Source organism: Ranitomeya imitator, chromosome 9 (genome assembly GCF_032444005.1).
Source record: "Ranitomeya imitator isolate aRanImi1 chromosome 9, aRanImi1.pri, whole genome shotgun sequence".
Lineage (NCBI taxonomy): Eukaryota > Metazoa > Chordata > Amphibia > Anura > Dendrobatidae > Ranitomeya > Ranitomeya imitator.
In genome coordinates this window covers 14138816-14154110 of record NC_091290.1, presented here as the reverse complement: position 1 = coordinate 14154110, position 15295 = coordinate 14138816, and the positions used below count along the sequence as shown (strand labels likewise).

The window sequence follows — 15295 nt, the reverse complement described above, 5'->3', positions numbered from 1 at the left end:
ACTACAGTTTGTAACGCAGAGCCGTGAAAATTAAAAAAAAAAATCTTTCCCCCCAAAATTATTTTTTAGCCCCCAGTTTTGTATTTTCCCGAGGGTAAGAGGAGAAATTCGACCCCAAAAGTTGTTGTCCAATTTGTCCTGAGTACGCTGATACCCCGTATGTTGGGGGAAACCAACGTTTGAGCGCATGGCAGAGCTCGGAAGGGAAGGAGCGCCATTTGGAATGCAGACTTAGATGGAATGGTCTGCAGACGTCACATTGCGTTTGCAGAACCCCTAATGTACCTAAACAGTAGAAACCCCCCACAAGTGACCCCATATTGGAAACTAGACCCCCCAGGGAACTAATCTAGATGTGTTGTGAGAACTTTGAACCCCCAAGTGTTTCACTACAGTTTATAACGCAGAGCCGTGAAAATAAAAAATCTTTTTTTTTCCCACAAAAAATATGTTTTAGCCCCGAGTTTTGTATTTTCCCAAGGGTAGCAGGAGAAATTGGACCCCAAAAGTTGTTGTCCTATTTGTCCTGAGTACGCTGATACCCCATATGTTGGGGTAAACCCCTGTTTGGGCACACGGGAGAGCTCGGAAGGGAAGAAGCACTGTTTTACTTTTTCAACGCAGAATTGGCTGGAATTGAGATCGGACGCCATGTCGCGTTTGGAGAGCCCCTGATGTGCCTAAACAGTGGAAACCCCCCAATTATAACTGAAACCCTAATCCAAACACATCCCTAACCCTAATCCCAACAGTAACCCTAACCACACCTCTAACCCTGACACACCCCTAACCCTAATCCCAACCCTATTCCCAACCGTAAATGTAATCTAAACCCTAACTGTAACTTTAGCCCCAACCCAAACTGTAGCCCTAGCCCTAACCCTAGCCCTAACCCTAGCCCTAACCCTAACCCTAGCCCTAACCCTAGCCCTAACCCTAACCCTAGCCCTAACCCTAGCCCTAGCCCTAACCCTAGCCCTAACCCTAGCCCTAACCCTAGCCCTAACTCTAACCCTAGCCCTAATGGGAAAATGGAAATAAATACATTTTTTTAATTTTTCCCTAACTAAGGGGGTGATGAAGGGGGGTTTGATTTACTTTTATAGCGGGTTTTTTAGCGGATTTTTATGATTGGCAGCCGTCACACACTGAAAGACGCTTTTTATTGCAAAAAATATTTTTTGCGTTACCACATTTTGAGAGATATAATTTTTCTATATTCTGGTCCACAGAGTCATGTGAGGTCTTGGTTTTTGCGGGACGAGTTGATGTTTTTATTGGTAACATTTTCGGGCACGTGACATTTTTTGATCGCTTTTTATTCCGATTTTTGTGAGGCAGAATGACCAAAAACCAGCTATTCATGAATTTCTTTTGGGGGAGGCGTTTATACCGTTCCGCGTTTGGTAAAATTGATGAAGCAGTTTTATTCTTCGGGTCAGTACGATTACAGCGACACCTCATTTATATCATTTTTTTATGTTTTGGCGCTTTTATACGATAAAAACTATTTTATAGAAAAAATAATTATTTTTGCATCGCTTTATTCTCAGGACTATAACTTTTTTATTTTTTTGCTGATGATGCTGTATGGCGGCTCGTTTTTTGCGGGACAAGATGACGTTTTTAGCGGTACCATGGTTAGTTATATCTGTCTTTTTGATCGCGTGTTATTCCACTTTTTGTTCGGCGGTATGATAATAAAGCGTTGTTTTTTGCCTCGTTTTTTTTTTTTTTTTCTTACGGTGTTTACTGAAGGGGTTAACTAGTGGGCCAGTTTTATAGGTCGGGCCGTTACGGACGCGGCGATACTAAATATGTGTACTTTTATTGTTTTTTTTTTTTTATTTAGATAAAGAAATGTATTTATGGGAATAATTTTTTTTTTTTTTTTCATTATTTTGGAATATTTTTTTTTATTTTTTTTACACATTTGAAATTTTTTTTTTTTACTTTGTCCCAGGGGGGGACATCACAGATCAGTGATCTGACAGTTTGCACAGCACTCTGTCAGATCACTGATCTGATAGGAGTGCAGGCTGCTTCACAGTGCCTGCTCTGAGCAGGCTCTGTGAAGCCACCTCCCTCCCTGCAGGACCCGGATCCGCGGCCATCTTGGATCCGGGGCTGGAGGGAGCAGGGAGGGAGGTGAGACCCTCGCAGCAACGCGATCACATCGCGTTGCTGCGGGGGGCTCAGGGAAGCCCGCAGGGAGCCCCCTCCCTGCGCGGTGCTTCCCTGTACCGCCGGCACATCGCGATCATCTTTGATCGCGGTGTGCCGGGGGTTAATGTGCCGGGGGCGGTCCGTGACCGCTCCTGGCACATAGTGCCGGATGTCAGCTGCGATAAACAGCTGACACCCGGCCGCGATCGGCGGCGCTCCCCCCGTGAGCGCTGCCGATCGCATATGACGTACTATTGCGTCCTTGGGAAGTAAAGCCCACCCCACATGGACGCAATAGTACGTCTAATGGCAGAAAGGGGTTAATATTTTTAATGAATATTAAAGAGTACAAAATGTAAAATTTCCTTTTTTTTTTTTTTTTTTGAACCGCACAATGAAGAAAAAAAATATATACCGTATATACTCGAGTATAAGCAGAGACCCCTAATTTTGCCACAAAAAACTGGGTGAACTTATTGACTCGATTATAAGCCTAGGGTGGGAAATGCAGCAGCTACCGGTAAATTATAAAAATAGATACCAATAAAAGTAAAATTGAGACATCAGTAGGTTAAGTGTTTTTGAATATCCATATTGAATCAGGAGCCCCATATAATGCTCCATACAGTTTGATGGGCTCCATAAGATGCTCCATAGCATAATATGCCTCATATGCTGCTCCATAAAGATTGATGGCCCCATAAGATGCTCCATAGAATAATATGTCCCATATAATGCTGCTGCGATTAAAAAAATTAATTACATACTCTCCTCTCGTCACTGGGGGCCAGGTGCCGATGTCCTGAGCAGGCCGGGTCACCGGCACGCTATGGGGGTCAGGTACCCGGCACTTGAGATATTCACCTGTCCCCGTTCCACTGCCGCGCGCCGCTGTCTTCCAGGTCTCTGCAGTGACTGTTCAGGCAGATGGCGCACACTAACCACGTCATCGCGCCCTCTGACCTGAACGTCACAGTCAGAGGACGTGGAAGACAGAGCGCAGCGGTGGAACGGGGACAGGGGAATATCACACGGCTCACCCTCCCCCCGTCATACCCTCCTGGCGCGATCTCTTCATGTCCCTGCTTCTCCGATGGCCTCCGGCGCCGGCAGCTTGTTCCTGTGTTCAGCGGTCACATGGTACCGCTCATTAAAGTAATGAATATGCGCTTCACGCCTATGGGAGTTGAGGTGCATCCATATTCATTACTTTAATGAGCGGTACCACGTGACCGCTGAACCCAGGAAGAGCTGCCGGCTCCGGAGACCATCGGAGAAGCAGAGACGCGCTAAGACGGGGTAAGTATGATGTGACAGCTGCCGCTCCCCTGCCGACCCCCTGGGACAATGACTCGAGTATAAGCCCCCAAAAATGGGCTGAAAATCTCGGCTTATGCTCGAGTATATACGGTATATTTATTTTATTTTTTTACATATTTGGGATCTATTCCTGTGTAATCCCCAAACTAAAAAATATCAAGAATATTTATCCCATAAGGTATACGCTCAAAAAATATACATTGAAAAGCCAGAATTGCTGTTTTTGCTTGCTGCACCTCCTACAACAAATGCAACTAAAGCGATCAAATGGTATCAATTAAGAAAATGACTCGATTGATTGGAAAAATAAAGGTTTTTTTTTTTTTAAGTCTCAGAATTTGGGTAAGCAAATTATTTTTTTTTTTGTAACAATGAAACAAGGTTTTTTGTTTTTTTTTTAAGTTTGGTTTCTCCTTGTTCATACTGAGCTGGACATTGATGCTGAAGGGTCATTTTTTTTATTTTTACTGCATAATGAACATTGTCAAAGGAAACACAATCCATCCCCCTCCCTCAAAAAATAAACAAAATTGTGTATGGTGATCCAAAAAACAGCTCTTTAAACGAGTGGAGGATAAATTAAACGTGCAAAAAAATTTTTAAAAATTGCCCATTTATGGATTGGATTAAAGGGGTTGTCACATTTGCAATAAAGTTTTTGCTGGTGATCACTCAAGATCCCTCCAATCTCAAGAACGGGGACCTCTGCCCCTTATTGGAGAAGCTCATCATTTGTGCTGCCTCGCTATACGTTTTCTAAGGGGCTACAGGACCCCGCTATCGTAAGTGGTGAGTGACCTTCAGAGATCGGCAACTCCTCACCAGTTCTTGTGGGTAAGTTGTGATACATCTTCTTAAAGGGGTTGTCCCTGGATAGATATTGGTCACATTTCCCCAGGATTCTCCAGTAGTGTCAAAACTGTGAGGGGGGGTTTAAGGTCCGTAAACCGACGCTTCGACCCACAAGCCACTAATGGGGTGCTGTTTGTTTTTTATTGAAAAAAGTGCTATGTTTTTCTAGTCCTGAATAACCCCTTTAAATTTACATTGCCTTCTGTAAAAAAAAAACACTACTAATGATATTAAGCAGTTCATAAAAGTGCAGTGTAGTGTAGAGGGCACTCAGTTCCGCCCCGATCTCCGTTCCTCTCTGATCTCGGCTCCGTTCTGCTCCGTGTTCTCCGCCACGATCTCTCCGTTTCGTTCCGATCTCTCCGTTTCGTTCCGATCTCTCCGTTTCGTTCCGATCTCTCCGTTTCGTTCCGATCTCTCCGTTTCGCCCCGATCTCCCTCTATGATTATGGTTGACCGTGTCAATAGTCCGTGGTTGATGGCCCAGAGCTCCTACCTGCTGTGTCCCTGGTGTCCCTTCTGATTAGTAAACCTCGTGGTGGTCTACTAATTGGGAGAGGGGCTGGGGGTCGGTGATCACTGATTATTCATCCGACCACTGGACCTGGGTCCTTGCTCCACTCTGGGACGTTACTATGAATACAGAGCCTTTCCTACATGGTGAGACCGGTGTTGGTGGCTGAGCCACGTCTCCTCTGCCAATCCTGCCTACGTTACAGCCGCTGTTTAGTCCTTTCCTAGGGGTCGGGATCCAGCCAGGGCTCCTCTACAGCCGGCCGCTCCTAGGTTGATCAAGTCTGGACCAGTGCGGAGGCCATTGATTACTGCGTGCATTCACCTTCCATATGACGGGAATCCACCCTAGAACCCGATACATGCCAGGTTGGCATTACTCTTTCCAATCCATGGCGGCAGAAATTAACTATTTGCAAAACAGGTAAACTATAAACCCGATTGTAAAATTTCCCATCCAGTCTACAAACACAAACCAGATCCTTATTTTATTACTCCGGAGTCGCCGTCATCCTCTATAATGTGGATTTTCCTGTTCTACAGGCGGAGGCGATGTATGAAGCACCCGAGGTGCGAACGACGGGATATTTTCCGTGTGTTGTAATTAAAGTGTGGTGGGGGGCACATACTTTTCATATTGTATAATCTAAACCTGCAATTCCAATAAATGTCCAGGAGGTGACAGCAGATTCTGATAAATGGAGAGGGTGAAGTCCATGGGCGGGTAGTGTGCTGTATGTATTCAGTAATGTAATAATGGAGATGTCATTTCTTTCAGACTCCAGACAGTCAGTAGGGAGGAGCCGCAGATCTGGGAGGCAGAGGGTAGGTGTCCATCATGGCACTGGGGGGGGGCTGAGACTGGCATTCTGCGGCATCATCGAAGCTGGCAGCGCCACACGCACCTCAGCTGCTGCAGCCTTCTTTTGCAGATCTGCTACCTGTTTTTATTCAATAAGGGATAATTTCTCAATAAGAGGTTCTGCAGCAGCTGAGGTGTGCCTTAGAAGGGTTTGCAGTGGCGTGCAATTCTTGCAAGGTCCTATTATAATTGCAGTGATCCTGCCGCTGTGGGTAAAAGTTTTGTAAAGGAGCGGTGGCCATTTTTGGAATTCTGGAGAACTTTAATAGAATTGACCCAAGACTCTTGGCCGCCCTCTGCAGGACAGGTGCAGTATGACAACTAAAGACTCCACTAGCACAATCACTTTTTTTTTTTTTTAAAGAAATTAGCAACAGGTCATAGATGTAGCAGAACTGGATTTGTCATCTGCTCCAACTCGTGCAATTTTCAGTGGCAACGCTATGTTAGATAGTAAATAGGAAGCGGCCGCAGAGGGTTAAATGACAAGTTCAGCTCCGATGCATCCATAAATCTCACATTTGTGCGATTTCCGCTCCTGAAGTCTGCAGCACTTTTCTCGGCCTTAGACGAGAGCGAGCGTCCAGTTACAGTCGTGCTGAGTGAGCGACATGTCGTTTTACGGGGTCACCGAACACCGGGGTTCTACATGACGCCCCATAAATAATGCGCAGGCGTTAATGTTAGAGGAGAGAGGACATCTTTATGATCCCCCCATCTGTGAGCCAGTCTACTGAGAAAGGCAATGACACAAATAGATTTGTGTAATACTCCATGTCACCTGCGGGGGCACTGTGGGTTAATGGAACACTTGCTGCCAAGAGGTCACAGGTTGTAGGCTGCACATGATATCACTTTCATCAAGGTGACAGCTGATGATTTTAGGCCTTACTGACACCCCCATAACTAGAATGAAGAAGCCCCTCGAATGGCTGACGACCGATTTCAGTGTCAAGCAGCAGGAAATTAAATCTGGGATGTTTGGAAATGCATCTTAGTAGGATATTACAAAAGTAAATTAAGGGTCCCCGGCTTCCTACCCGATAGAATACTTCACTTCCCATCAAACAATGAGAAATTTACCTTCTTAAAGTTCAACTCCATCCGCCATTAATATGAACGTTTCCAGGACTGTGCACGCTGCTTACTTACATGGCAAAGAAATAATTTGAAAGAAAAAGTTGGCAAATGCCTGTTTTGTTTTTTTTCCCCTGAATATCCCTCCCATCATGCACCAGGATGCAGCATAGGCTTCATATCCCGCTCCTGGTGGGAGGAGCTTTCTTCTTTACTCATTGTCGCCCTCTGCTGGGGAATAATGGAGCTGAAAAGGGAGATTGACGGAAGGGAAATTACAGCTTAGTTCTGATACAGAATGTTGTTTGTTTTTCGCCCATTCGGCCAAGAAAATAGATTTGTGATGCTAAATATAAAAAGCAGGCCATACACAAGCAGTTTATGGGCTATGGCTACATCGTCTGTGCTGTGGCTGGTTTGCGTGCTTCTGTTGCTGCTGCAAGCAGGGAACAATTCTTCAAAATTTTGTCACCAGGTAGAACCATTAGATCCTAAGAGAGCGCGAGACCCCCAGATGAAGTAGGGTCAAAACGCGCGTTGGGGTCGATGTGGTGACACATTCTATTATTTCAGGGTATGTTTGATTATACTGCATTTTTATCTCTTCACTATTGATTTTATTTTTGTGCATTACATTGCATCTATTCTCTATACATCAATCTCGCAGAATTGCATTGTAATTAACGTGGATCTACGTATGTGCCCGTATATACCTGTTCGCATCACTCCTTGATAGTATTCTGTCATCTGGTGGCTACTTCATGTATTGCTTCTTATTTTCATTATTTTGTGTCTCTCATCAGTCTCCACTTTTTTGCATTGTTTCTTATTTTTACTGTTAGCTTTAAATTAATATTTATGATTAAATTGGAGAAAATCAGAGAAAATAACTTGCATGAATCTGATGTCAGAGGACAATGGGGTAAAGAGATTTCTCCGATGAAGCTCCTTCAAACTGTTTGGGACAGTTGGAAGAACGAAAGTCCAGAGAAGAGACAGTGACGCTACCTCGAGTCCCGTGTCGGCCGGTGGTAAAGCCTCCTGAGACCCTTCATGTGTGGGGACTTGTCAGCCATGGAGGGGGTCACTCACAATGTATGAGGGCTTCTCATCCATGGAGGAGGTCACTCACAAATTTACCTAAGACCACGTCTAGGAATAAAGAGTGAAATCTAAACATCCTCCAAGAGCAACTTCTCTCATCATCCAGGACAATGTGGTGATGATGCTTTTTTCCAACATGATGGAGACCAGGTCACAAGGCAAACGTGATAAAGCAGCTCAGAACATAACACTGACATTTTGGACCCAGAGGGGAGGAAAGTCCCGCGATCTTAGTCCCATTGAGAACCTGAGGTCAATCCTCAAAAAGAGACAAGAAAAAAAAAACATTAATTATAATAACCTCTGAGCTTTGATGAGCCAAGAATTGGCGGCCATCAGTCAGGATCTGCCTAGAAGCCGATACCCATCTACCGGGGCGAAGCTCAGAAGTCTGGAGAATAAGGGGCAGCGCTGGGAACTTTATTAACTTTTATTGACAAATACATGAAGTTTCTGTAAACGTCTGAAATGCCGATATCTGGCGGAGTTGAGTCGTTCTGCGGAGGTCTTCCTCATCACAACCTAAACTATCAGGTCAGGATGTGACCGGCGACAGATGTGCAGACGCCCGAGGAAAAATTATTCCGCCAGGCAGTCTGTTTTTGATTTATTCCGAGCTTCTGAAAAGATGGAATTTATGTTAGTGTTTTGCATCGCTAATCCCTTATTACACAGATTACATTAATCCTGAGTTTGGTTTCCGGTGCTTCCTTCAGATCTCTCCCAATATGGGGCAGTTATAAATCAAAAGAACTTCTCATACCACCTACGGGTGCAATATATCAAACGTAACATTCGAAAATTGATGTACAGTCAACGAGTTGTCAAGTTTTACTTTTTATTCCAGCAGCGTTCCGTCCCGCAAGCAGCAATGTAAGCCATTCTGTGTCCGGTCAGCAGATGAAGCAGCTCTCTCTTCCTCTCTCGCAGCGTCAATTATCTCCAGCCAATAACGTGCAGTCAACTCACACCGTAAATGAACTTTGCAAATTGTATCAGCAAAGCTGAGGACGCACGTTCAGTTGAAAAAGACATCGGTGGCCCCATGCGCCCTGCGATTGTGTCGCCATTCTTGGATGCCCCTCTTTCCCCACTATGAAAAACAGCAGTGGCAGCTGAAGTGTGGCCAGATAAATTTGCCTGTAAACTGGCGCAGCGTTCTGACGGCAGATGTCTCCTACGCGGCCTCATTTGCGCCTTTGAAGTGTCTGCGATTGTTGTGAGATCAAACAAGTTTCATAACAAGCGGAGAAACGAGAGTAAAACTTCACAACTGCGCGCACACAAGTCGCCTCTTCTGTCTCGCCCGCTCACAAACCTCAGACGCAGCGCTCACCCTGTTTGATAGGTCCCGGCCCTAATAGCTTTTGTTTTTTTTATTATTACTTTATTTTCAAGATGAAAAGAAAAAAAAATGGTCAGGTTTCCATAAACAGGAGACAGCTCTGCTCAGTCACTCTCCTTTAGATCTTTGCACATGAATGGAAACCGCGCCTGCAATTTGCACGGGCGCTTTAATCACCCAAACATCTCAATCAATCACCGAAATCCATTTACAAGTCTCCGTACACGTCTCATATGTACACACACGTCCTACCATATGCCAGTCTTGTACTCTAAACCCAGCGGATCAAGGTGTGACAAATTTTAGTTGGTGCACGCGTTCTAGTAAATTCAGCTGAACTTTTAGGCAGTCCGACGAAGAATGAAACAAAGTTTTAGTTACGTTGTCACACTGAATTTCTGGCAAGCATTATAGAAAATTTGACATATGACGTCACCTTCCCTTTCTCTATAAATAATCCACTTTTTTTTAAAATGTGCAAAAGGGAAAAAAAATTAAAAAAATAATGTAACATTTGGAGAAAATTACACTAGAAAACTAGTGAAGGTGGAAGGGAAGATATGTTGCTGCTTTTTTGGCCTTTCTCTGCTACACATTTAACAAAGCATGATGTTTGAGAATTTTGACGAAACTTTAGATATAAAACGTCTGTCTACAAATATTGCTCCCCCTTTTTTTTCTCCCCCTCATCTCCGTCCGTTCCAGACTGGAAGAAGTTTGCAACTTTTTAAAGTCACAATTCATACTTTGTTTCATCTATCGTCATCGTCAAGCGCGACCCTTCTTCACAACCATCTTTCAGAAGTTGTGAGAGCCGCAAAATAGCACAAAGAAGCTGTGCAAAAAAAAAAATTGGGACAAAAAATTTGGCGCAAAACCCATCTTCATTTGGTGATCTTAAAATACATGCAATTTATCCATATCTGCTCTAAGAAAACTCAGTGTACAATATTATAGGACCCCATAGGTTTTAACAAAAATTGGCAATTCTGTCCTAATGCTGGTAGCAATTCGGCGGAGATGGTGCCAACAACGGGAACAAAAAAATGGCAAACAAGAACTTTTGGTTTTTAGGGACCCAAAATGATTGGGGTTCAAACAAGTTTTCTCGTTATCAATGTAGAGTAGACAGGGGGCCCCATATTGTAACTCAGGGTCTACACAACTGGTGCCAGCCCTGAATTTGCTATAGACCCCTGCAAAATTTTTCATACAAAAAAGGTACAAAAACACCGGTGAAGCCAAGTTGAAAAAATAAAACTTTATTTTGCTTTCCAGTTTGTTCCATCCTCTCCGACTCCCAATCTTAAATGCACTTTAATTAAGAACAATAATAAAAAGTTAAAAACTATTTCAAGTTTTGTGAAATCGGGAAGCATCGTTTGGGCAGAATCCGAGGTGTTCGTCCAACTCAAAAGCTTCCCCGTCCTGTGCCGCTTGGTTGTTTTCCAGTTTTGATGCATCCACGGAGAATAAAACGTGAGGGGTTCACATACGGGGAGGATGTACCTTATTATAACATATACCTTATACAGATAAAGTACCATAAAAAGTGATTTCTATGTTCTTATTGCGTTAGGCTCTTGGTAAGACATGGTGTGGTCAGTCTGTGGTCACACGGAGTAGAAGTTGGGATCCTTGTGAGGGTCCAAAAATATTTTTGATATATTTTTGCTCTTTTAAAAAGTCTTTAGTTTTTGGGGTACCTGTCAGCTAGGGGATGGGCAGATGTTCTCGGAGCCATCCCGGAGGTCGGTACTCAGCAGCTCCGATGGACTGTCCACAATATTTGGCTCACTGCTAAACTGTCGCTGGGTGAAATTGGGCTGCAGCAGAAGACACTGGTCGGAAAGCTCCGTCTCCTCGGATCTGGGATGCATGATGGAGGCCATCGCTAAAAGTTGGATGTCCGTGTGAGCGTTGGCTACTGTGTGTCTCCTGATGCTTCCACATTTTTCCAAATAGGCCTCACCCTCCTGCTCTGTGAGCGGGGAAAGACAACGCTCAACTGGAAGGGAAATACCGCCATGCGGGGTGTAGGGTACAGAGTCCGATCTTAGATGACATTTAGGGAATCTGTGCTCTAGAAAGAGAGAAAACATATTGGAAAAGTTATCATGGAATATTTGGCCACCATCATAGTAATAAGTCCAAAAATAATCCATTAGGAAGTCTAAAAATAATCACTCGAAAGCGATGAGCTGACCTGAACATTTTAATGCAAGGGACTGTAGTACCCCTTGCTGCCAGTAGGTGCTAAATTATTTATAATTTTTTTAACAGCTGATAAATGATTAAAAATACAAAAATGATGAGATTTCTTCTCAGTCCTGTGACTAGGATATTGCCCAAACCATGAATACGCTAGCAGAGAGTAGCCTGATGCATTTATCACCTCCCCGTCACTCTACTTATACAGACCAGTTATAGTTATACTGATGGTCACCAACCAGTGGGTCAGCTGTGGCAAAACTGCAATTCCCAGCATGGGACATGGTTACATCATTCACTCCAGTTTCCTCCTGGAGTCCTTACTCCAAAGATTGGAAAGTATGAAAGTTGAACAGTCTAAAGCCATCCGTATTTTTGCAGGGCACTTAAAGGGGCATTTCACCATTATGATATGGATGTTCTTAGGATAGGTCAACATCAGATTGTGGAGATGAACACCTGGTGCTGCATTGAACAGCTGTTCTCATGTCGGTCAGCAGCCGGATGTAGAGTGGTGCAGAGCGGAACAGCCTAGGGGCCAATGCCTGGTACTGCAGATCGGCTCCAAATTCATTTGGGCAGGAGTGGCCACTAAACCGTCCGTAATCCCATCCTTGTCAGAGCCGAGAACAATTCCTCTATGGGGTACAGAGTGACGGATCTCCACCCTATCTCATATTTATGACCAACACAGGTCATCAATATCATGTTAGTGAAACACACCTTTAAATTTACTTTAAGGTAATGATGAGATCAACATACTTTCTGCTTTCAAGATGGATTTGGAAGCATTCCTTGATAAATCGGTTCACTATAAAGTGTCCCCCGGCTGAGACTGCCACAATCAGCTCTGATCTGGGAGGAAACCGGGCAGGAAGTGTTCTATTTCCCTGCAGCACCTCCGCAGGTGAAATGAAGAATTACACAGTGTCTATTCATATTAAACACAAGACACTCCAGTCCTCTAACCCCTTCTTCAATCTGCCAAAACATAAGGATTCTAAACAAAAGACTCCATCTATTGTCAGGACATCACAGGAGTTAGGTGAGGAGAATGTCTACCACCCCGGCAGATTAGGAGCTCACACTATGGTTTTTAGGTCAGTAGGAGGGTTTGGGAATGTCTGGATGATCCGTAAGAAACTACACTTAGGCGGAGATGAGCTCAGACTTGTCTTGTCTCTGAGGACTGAAATCTATAAACTTACTGAACTTTTCATCTCAACCATTTAGCCTGTGGGAAGTGATGTCCAGATACTGGAATAGTAAAATGACGTTCGGGCCGATGTCTCCTGAGGCACATGGTCTTCACATCCAATTCCAGGACAATGGACATAGCCTGGAACTAGACAGTTGGTGGATATAAGCCACTAAAAACTCTCAAATCGTTCCTTCATGTACCAGAGCTTAAACTGGGTTTCCACCAAGGGGTATTCACCATCTTTGGAAAGTATTATTGGACCCGTATAACCATGCCATGCTCCCCCGGAGTGCCCATTCCCAAAGTAAGACTTCCACCTTGTGCCACTTCCTCCAAAAAACAAAAAGGTTTATAAACTTCTAAGGTGAGAACTCTTCTTCTCCCGGCACACAGCGGGGTAGGCACAATGTGGCGATATCATTGTAGCACCTGCGGAGAACGTTGAGGTGGTGTAGGCCGGGGGCAGGATGCAGTGTGGATCAGGCGGATCCCCGCTCTACTACAGGCACCACACTATTGGCGTGATGTTGACCGCGAGACAATTCAAAGTTGAGATGTTCCCTGCCGCGGGTCTAGTGATTCTACTGCTAGAATTTTGTGCCCGACTGTTCCTATTGTCTCTTTCTCATACTGCACCACTGGCCCATAGATCATATAAATTTTTTGTAAACAACCAATGAAGTATATAAAAAACTGAATCAGGAAATCTGTGGTGAGCACAAAAACAAATTCCCCCCAACAAACCACAACTTTATCTGAGCATTTCAGTTGTGGTAAACTCTGACTTTTCTCCCACATGATGAAGTTGTCGTTGATATCAACGGATCATCTTCTACACGCCAACGTCTGTCTCACGACGAGACTCTGGCCACTTACAGAGGTTCTCGGAACTGGAGACATGTGACAACTTTGTCATCAGGGGGAAGAAGAAACGCCCCAGACTCAACTATTAGGGGTCCCATGCACAATAGGTAGCCGTCTGCCAAACCACGGCTTGGCCGGCAGACACCGTCCGCAACTCCTGCTTACACTGTGCCGACCGCTTCTTTCTTCAGAAGAGACACTTCCACACTCTTCTTCTGGTGGCTTCTCTAGCCAAAAACAAAATGATCGGCATCCAAAATGGCACGTTCTGGATCCGTATCTCCCCAGACATCAACTGTTGGGGGACGCCATAGCACATTGGACTGTCAGCCAAGCCCATCAATATCGTTCTGACCTTGGTCCAAATTCAAACCTAACCCTACAGTCGGCCTCATCCAGCCCAGAATAATTGATAGTTGGCTACAAAAAGATAAAATAAACATTGACCCCTAAACCCGAGACCCTTCTGTAAACTAGAACGAGAGCTGATCAGAAAACATGACTGGCTCTCAGGGCTTTGGAGTCGGTGTCATGGAAATTGAGGAGTCACAGCTGGAGTCGGAGATTTAGCCTACCGACTCCACAGCCCTGCTTGCTCTGATGGACATGAACCTTCTATGAATCACATGGACAACCATCGTGTGAACTTTCTGCATACCCCCAAGAGTTCTGTGGCAAAATCACCAGTCTATGATGAGCAATCCCTTTAAGGGGTGGGATTATGCTAATTGGGTAGACCTGGCAACTATAGTCTCCAAATGCAGAGTCATGGGGGCGGGCTACAGCCGAGACGATGTGATGGCGCTCACCCTTAACGGGTCTACCCTGCCTCATAGAAAGGGGTCCCGAGGAAGGAATCCCCCCTCTAATGTGATTATACAGCATTTGGCGGAGGGGTGTTTTGGGGTCACCAGTGCCCCCCAGAAAGCGATATCTACGCCAGCTAGACCACAGCCACTTTCATTAAGCCCCAATCGTTTTTACTTTGGGAAAAAAGTGTCAGGAGAGCAGGAATCAGGAAAAAGTCTCCAATTATTGGACAAATATGGCGTCTGCAACAGTTCAGAACTTTTTTTCTGCAAGAAATCAGCCACTAATAAGCCCCCCGGTGGGATCTGCGATTATTGTTGTGCAGGAATTCTCTCCGAGAAGTGTTGATGATGGTGACTAATTGGCATGCACCCCGCGTGATGTGTCTCCACCGCCGCCCATGAGAGTGGGCAGAGTGTGCAAATAATAACGCCATGGATTCTGGGAAAAACCCACCAAATAAAGGAGATCCCCGCTGCGGCCCCCCTCGCTCCTCCTCTGAAATCCCGAACATAGACGCCAATGATCAGAGTCAATTTTTTTGGCATCGATTAGTCACGCAGCTGCTTTGGATTTCATGTGTCTATTCTCTGCGGCCGCAGATGTATCACACCATGACGGAAGCCAAGGAGAACGTCAGCACCGAGGGCACAACGCAGCTGAACGGGGCCAACAAGAGAGTCACTATGGGGTATTCAGAAGCAGATCCATCACACCGATGTGCAGTGCTAGTCACCCAGGATCAGTGCAGGACCGCAATGTATGTACACAGTGACTGCACCAGCAGAATAGCGAGTGCAGCTCTGGGGTATAATACAGGATGTAACTCAGGATCAGTAATGTAATGTATGTGCACAGTGACTGCACCAGCAGAATAGTGAGTGCAGCTCTGGAGTATAATACAGGATGTAACTCAGGATCAGTAATGTAATGTATGTATACAGTGATTGCACCAGCAGAATAGTGAGTG

General features: G+C 44.8%; 1 protein-coding gene across 1 annotated transcript in view; it reads right to left on the bottom strand.

Annotated features, from left to right (window-relative positions):
* Positions 1–10485: 10485 nt before the first annotated feature.
* PRR5L (proline rich 5 like) overlaps positions 10486–15295 on the bottom strand; it is a 44650-nt gene continuing 39840 nt past the window's right edge. The window contains exon 9 of the mRNA XM_069740336.1: positions 10486–11322. Within this exon, the coding sequence (XP_069596437.1) occupies positions 10949–11322 (374 nt within the window). The 3' untranslated portion in view covers positions 10486–10948. The remainder of the gene's footprint in view (positions 11323–15295) is intronic.